General features: G+C 43.6%; 1 protein-coding gene across 1 annotated transcript; it reads right to left on the reverse strand.

Annotated features, from left to right (window-relative positions):
• Positions 1-4,835: 4,835 nt before the first annotated feature.
• Positions 4,836-6,039, reverse strand: LOC104952521 (uncharacterized). The gene is made up of 2 exons (XM_010779358.1): positions 5,737-6,039; positions 4,836-5,608 (listed from the first exon to the last, which is right to left on the reverse strand). The coding sequence occupies exons 1-2, from the start codon at positions 6,037-6,039 to the stop codon at positions 4,865-4,867; spliced, it is 1,047 nt and encodes a 348-aa protein (XP_010777660.1). The 3' UTR covers positions 4,836-4,864.
• Positions 6,040-6,845: the final 806 nt, after the last annotated feature.

Genomic DNA, 6,845 nt, shown 5'->3' on the forward strand with positions numbered 1-6,845 from the left:
AGGTGTGTCACTTTGGGTAACCGTACCACTGTCGGTCGTCTCCCGAGAGTGGACATCCATTGCCCCTAAGTGGGGTTAGGGTTAGGGTTAGGGTTAGGGTAATGTTGTGAATCGAGTGGCCTGTGTTCATCGTCCATAACATACGCCTGCCCATACTTTAACCCCACCACCAGCATGGGCCACTCGATTCACAACATTACCCTAACCCTAATCCTAACCCTCACACCAGATACTGACTGGTTTTCGGACCCCCCCAGACCCCCCCAATAAAGCAAAACTGCACGTTTCAGAGTGGCCTTTTATTGTGGCCAGCCTAAGGCACACCTGTGCAATAATCATGCTGTCTAATCAGCGTCTTGATATGCCACACCTGTGAGGTGGGATGGATTATCTCGGCAAAGGAGAAGTGCTCACTATCACAGATTTTTTCAGATTTCTGAACAATATTTGAGAGAAATGGTTATTTTGTGTATGTAGAAAATGTTTTAGATCTTTGAGTTCATCTTGTGAAAAATGGGAGCAAAAACAAAAGTGTTGCGTTTATATTTTTGTTCAGTGTAGTTACTTTTTTGAGAGCAGTAACTATAACTATTACCAGTTACTTTTTAAAAGTAACTTGCCCAACACTGATGGTACTACAACTTCTGTGTCAGCCCGTGAAGTCATTGGGGACCAAACGTTGTTTTCCCACTGACTTCAACACCACAGTTCAAACACTTTCTTGGCCCTTGTTTAAAGCATGATGGTCTAAAAGTTGTAAAATGTCCTAAATCTAGAGGTATTTACTCTCCATTCATTTGACTGAGCTGAGACCGGATGTGAGGGAGCGAATTAAAGGCGGGGCTTAAGTGAAACACAAGGCCATGCTCTATGGGCCCACTTTCTGGAAGATCCTGGTATTTTTCTACTTGAGTCATGGGTCACTAATCAACCTTCATATAAATAAAGGGGGCCTCCAACGCCGTACCCAGTTCTGTTGATACATCCATAATGTAAATGATGTACAACTGTTGTCAAATGTTTTCATGTCACTCTGTGTTCGGCAATGAAGCAGCAACCGTTTAAAAAGAGGGTTAAAAAGAAATGAAGCAGCCAGCCTCTGCCAGCCCTGCTTTGCTGAGCTCTGAAAGGAATTACAGTTCTGTGATGCAAACGTGGCACCAGGAGCTGCCCTCAACAGCCCCCCCTCCACACACACACACACCACACACACAACACACACACAACACAAACAACACACACACCCCACACACACACACACACAACACACAACACACACACACAACACACACACTCCCCTCCTCTCTGCTTCCTCCTCTTTCCTGCCAAAGCCAACGCGACCATCAAGCCCCAGGGGCAACTTGTGTGGCATGAAGCCCCTCCTTACCTCCACCTCCTCCCCTCACATGTACTCAATAAGCAAAGTCTTTCATTTTTCAGCTCCATACCTTACTTATCTCTTATCTACAGCTCATGTCATGGCCTTTGATATCTTCATAGCACCATGACAACTCTGAAAAACTCTCTAAAAATGGTTTTCTGCAGCTAAACTAGGAAAAACAATGTTCTCGACACGTGCTGCCAAATGATTAGAAACTAGACTCCTTAGTGAAGAAACATCTCGTTCACTTTGACCCAGACTGTCTCCAGTAAGCATTATTGTACCTTAACACTTTTATTACCATGCAAACCCCCTCCTGACCAGGAAGTGGGAAGAACAAGAAGGATAAACAGAGCTTGTTCCAGGACTCCCACACACACATATGGAGCTGGTTCACAGGGATCAAGAAACATAAGAAGGGGCTGCTGGAGGTTTAATGGAGGTTTAGAAACAAGCAGAACATTGAAATAAAGGTCATTAAAACAAAGGAAAAGTGTGTCCTGTAAAAGGTGTTTCACCAAGTGTGTGAAGGCTGTTTCTTTTATCTTTGTTGATTGGAGAATATGGAGAATATTTCGTGTTTAAATGTGTTTAATAGCAGCTATTACATCTGGTATAGCCGAACAATCAGATATAATTGTTGTCGTTAAGGGACCTTATGAAAATGATTAAGTTAAGAAGGAGGACTGAAGCAGATGGTTTTTATATGTAAAAGAAAAAGCCCTCTCCCAGTTAGTAGTACACGTGTCATTATAATTACTGAGATGTTTTCGATTTATTTGTACGACAAAAAAGGTTTAAAAAAAACAACAAAGGACTGAAAATATATAGCTATCTGACATGAATCAAACTCATAAACAATATAATTAAACAATGTAAATAAATATGACATGTCCAACAAGGATAAGGAAGAAATTCAAACTTATATCACCACACCGTTTCTCAATAACTCAAATCATTAAGCTTATTTTTATGATGTATGAACCTCACAAACAGCTACATCAATATAACCTAAAGTAAAAGTGTGCAAAGCATTTAAGAGGGTGTAATAAAATGTAATATTTCCTTACAAAAATTACTTTAACATAGCTAGCAAATGGTCCCTACATAACACCAGTAGGATAATAATTTAGGAGTGTGCAAAGGTTCACAATTAGCTATTATTATGGCAAACATACCACACTTTTTGGTTGACCCTTTCCAATTTTCAATAATAAAGCTGAACATTAAAGGTGGGGTAGGTCATTTTGGAGAAACCAGCTCGAGTGCGCTAGAATTTGAAAATACATAACCGGAGAAAATCTGCCACTTCCTTACAGAGCCCCTCCTCCAACACACAGGAACGTGCACATGACCAATGAGGGCACGAGATCAATTTGTGCACAGATGGAAGGCTGACAGGCAGGTAGGCCATCCAGTTACTTTAGCCGGGCCGGCTCAGATGATTGGTCGTGCTTTTTTACAGTACTACGGCTTCCAGAGATGATATTTTTTTATGTATTTATTGTCAAAGCACTTCAGATATTCATTGCTATCGGGATGTTAAGAGCATTCCATGGAATATAACAAAAAGTGTATCTCGAGCCGGTTTCTCAAACTTACCTACCCCACCTTTAAGTGTCACAAGGGAAGGCTGAAATATTTACAAATCTGCGTAGGACACTTTTTAAAGAGGCCAAGCAATAAATAAAAACATTATCCTTTTTCTGACCTTCAGTAATCATTTTCATACAGTCTCTAAAGACTTTTGAGACTCGTCCAGTTGTACCACAATCGCCCCAGGAAACGGAAACCATATCCAGGTCTTTAAGTTCTTTGGAAAGATCTGCAGACGCCTCACAGTATAAAGAGACCGGAGACAGGACGAGAGACAGCGAGGGCACGATGTGATCACATTTAGGGACCGGATACAAGTCTCACAGTTACATGGTGGGCACATTATCCTGCAGAGCAGCCAGGACACCCACAGTCTGGGATGTCCTATCCAACTAAATGTGCTCATATACAAACTTTCTTTCCAAAAATGTGAGGTATATTCCAGGCCTGGTTTGCATTAGTCCCCTTATCCCATAGAGTGGTGCACTGATGACGTAAGTATGTTGGCTGACCTGGAAATTAGCATTGCAAGGGCTCCCTCGACAAATAGGAAGGGGATTTTTCCATTTGATTTTGGAATATTGCTAATAAGTTCTTTGGCCAACACACATGTTACTTACACGCTTTGCTCTCCAGGATAATACTAACACCACTTTATGATTTTTTAAGCGTCAATGAAATCTCCAGAAGTAAAAAGCTGACGTTAGGCTATAAAGTAAGTAGGGGAGACCAGGGATAGTTGCAACACTTTTGGGGCTTTTCCCCAATAAGTAAAAAAACATTTACAATTGGATAGCCATTTTGATATATTATGCATTATCAATATGTCAGCTACTGAAACAATGTCTTTAAGATGTTTTTATGGAATAAGTACAGGTTGGAAAATGTATTTTTTTTTTAAACTCAACTGTTACAACTGTCCTTGTGTACAGGGACAGTTGTAAACCATGCAGGCACAGTTGTAACATCTTAATAACGGTTACCCTTTTTCACACTATATGACAAAAAATAGGGAAAGCTGTCAAATTCTAAGGCAACAAGATTTTAATGGGATTTCACACATCCTCCAACAGACAATGAACAATGAACAGAACTTGAACAGAACTTAAAACAGAACACCAGAATTAATCAGATTCACAGTTGTGGCAGGTGTAAAAGGCAATTCCATCTGTGCAGTCCTTGTGTGCCCAGGCTTTACAGGAGCAACACTGCAGCCAGATCTCCTTGGACCTGGAGTAGCTCTCCAGGCACACAATGCAGTATTGGGCCTCATCTTCATCAGATGAGGCCTGCATCTTCTGCTTCTTGTTGGGTTTGGTTTTTTGGCCGAAATAGATGTTTGTCTTCGCTTTAGACTTCTTTGCGTTAGATCTTTTTTTCTCAGCCTCGAGCTGATCTTTCATCGGAGTGTCTGTGGTCTGCTTCCTTGGTCCAGCTTTTGGATGTGGACGGATGGACAAGGGTGAGAAAGGCGTTGCAGAGGATGATGTCCCAGGCTCCACACATGGCCTGACAGGGGAGGAAGCTGCGAGTAGAGGAGAGGAGGCTGTGAGTGGAGGAGAGGAGGCTGCGAGTGGAGTAGAGGAGGCTGCGAGTGGAGGAGAGGAGGCTGCGAGTGTAGGAGAGGAAGCTGCGAGTGGAGGAGAGGATGCCACAGTTGGTGTTGGAGCTGCACTGGTAGAAGGTTCTGGTGGTGGGCGGTCTGTGACTTGGGATGGAGCAAAGTCGATGTCATTGAAAATGTCTCTATTAAAAGGCTAAATTCCAGTGCACGCGAACACTGCCTGGATATTTGATGGCGTTGCAGCCAGAGGAAGGGCACTCTTCACAATGCCCGGCAGATTGTAAATGGTCATTGTGGTTCCTGGATGAGTCTTCATCCAATTGTCACAGCGGCTGTTGATGTGCCTCTTCAGTGGCCCATATACAGTGCGATCTAAGGGCTGTAGTTTGTGAGAACAGTGGGGAGGAAAAGAGAGGAGGATGATCCCATGGCTCCTGCAAAAAATTAATCCCCTCCACAGAAAGGTGGGAGGAATGATTGTCCAGAATCAGCAGCACCTTTGACTCCTGTGAGCTCTTGGTATGGCTCTGGAAGTGCTTGAGGAAGACCAAAAAGTCTTCCTCTTGCATCCACCCAGACCCATTTGCTGTGCCAATACAGCCAGGAGGGCCATTGCTGGTGAAGAAGGGATGAAACTTCTTCCGGGGGAATATCATCATTGGGGGGATTGAATTCCCCAATGCATTTACAGCACATGCAAGTGTGACGAGAGTGCCTCGCTCTGCAGATGTCACACTGCCGACTTGTTTCGTCCCTTTTCTGGCAACAATCTTCCCAGGGTTTTGGACAGTTGTGACTCCGGTTTCGTCCATATTCCAAATGTCCTGTGTGACAAACTCATGCTTCGTCAGGACTGCAGACAGGTTGTCAAAAAACTTTTTCACATTTGTTTGGTTGAAGCTTGTAGCCCGTGAGAGACTGGTAGCCTGAGGTCTGCGTATGGAGAGGGTAGGGTGCCGCTTCAAAAACGTTGTGAGCCAGTCAGCTCCGGCCATCTCTTTCTCTGCCCAGGTTTGAGGGAAGTTGCAGTTGTAGTTCTTTGCCAATTCATAGGCAAACTTCTGCACCTAAAATGAATATACATTGGAAAATATTTCACTTGTCTGTTCACTATAGGCCTCAATATATTTGATCACTTACTTTTCTTTTGTTCAGTAGCCTATAGATAGCCTATTCTACCTTAATTATGACCTACCTCCTTTGAGCTGAGACCATAATATAGATCAGCTGCTTGCATCAGGTAGTCTCTCAATAGCATCTCCTGCTCTGTTGAGAACACCTTCTTTGGAGTCCAGTAGCCTACTCTTGGGGGTGTGTGTGATCCCTGACTCTCCAACCTCAGCCTCTTCTTATGGAACCGGTACAGGGTGACATGGCATATATCCAGGGACTTTGCCACTTCCCTGAATGATTTGCCCTCCTGAACTTCACCTGAGGCCACCTGCAGCAGAGCAAGTGGCACTCCCCTGTCGGTCTTCCTCTGTCTGATACTTGGCATACTGTAAACACACACACACACTTTATGCCTACTGTAGAGTATTTAATTCTGTTTATTTTTACAGGGACAATGCACACCAGTAGTATTATTCATCCCGCTTCAATCTCATTAGTATGCATAGAAAGTGACAGGTGCTGTGACAGGTCACACCTCTACCTACTTATGCTAATGAGCTAAGTCCCGCCTCCCCTTTGTTCGAGGTGTGAGATCTCAAGTAGGTGTGAGATCTCAAGTAGGTGTGAGATCCGTCGATAGGAGGGGGTTGATGTGTATTCACAGGTGTGAAAAGCCCCCACTGTTGCGCCTTATGGTGTATCATAAAAAATGTTTCAATCACATTAGTATGCATAAAAAGTGACAGGTGGGCCCGCCCCCAAGTCTATTAAAACAAAATGCCGCTTCCATCACATTAGTATGCATAAAAGTGACAGAAGGGCCCGCCCCAATTATGTGATGTCAGAAGACCGAAGGGGTGGAGTGAGATAAAAAAAAAAGAACCCCGTGCAGATAAAAAGCCAGTCATTTCCAATCATCAAGTCATCTTTCCAAAAAGAAAAAATGGCCAAGAGACGCCTCGATATGGGTTTAATCAGCGAGACGCCTGTGACAACTTACCGCCATCCGTCCGGAGCGCCAATCAAGAAACGGATGCAGTATCTGTGCCGGGTTCAAACACCTCCGGTCGAAGATCTTGAAGAGAAATGGCTTCTGGAAAATGAACATGTTTGGGGATACGTATTCAACTATATGGCGAATGAACTGCATTTCTACAATCTGAAGAATGGAGAAACGTATGGACCCCACAG

Source organism: Notothenia coriiceps, unplaced genomic scaffold (genome assembly GCF_000735185.1).
Source record: "Notothenia coriiceps isolate Sejong01 unplaced genomic scaffold, NC01 NC01_scaffold00020101, whole genome shotgun sequence".
NCBI lineage: Eukaryota > Metazoa > Chordata > Actinopteri > Perciformes > Nototheniidae > Notothenia > Notothenia coriiceps.

Bases quoted from the DNA above. Each gene is read 5' to 3' on its own strand.
- LOC104952521 (XM_010779358.1), bottom strand. From the start codon at position 6,039: ATGCCAAGTATCAGACAGAGGAAGACCGACAGGGGAGTGCCACTTGCT. The intron at 5,609-5,736 runs GTAGGTCATAAT...TATTCATTTTAG, and splicing joins ATGGTCTCAGCTCAAAGGAG to GTGCAGAAGTTTGCCTATGA.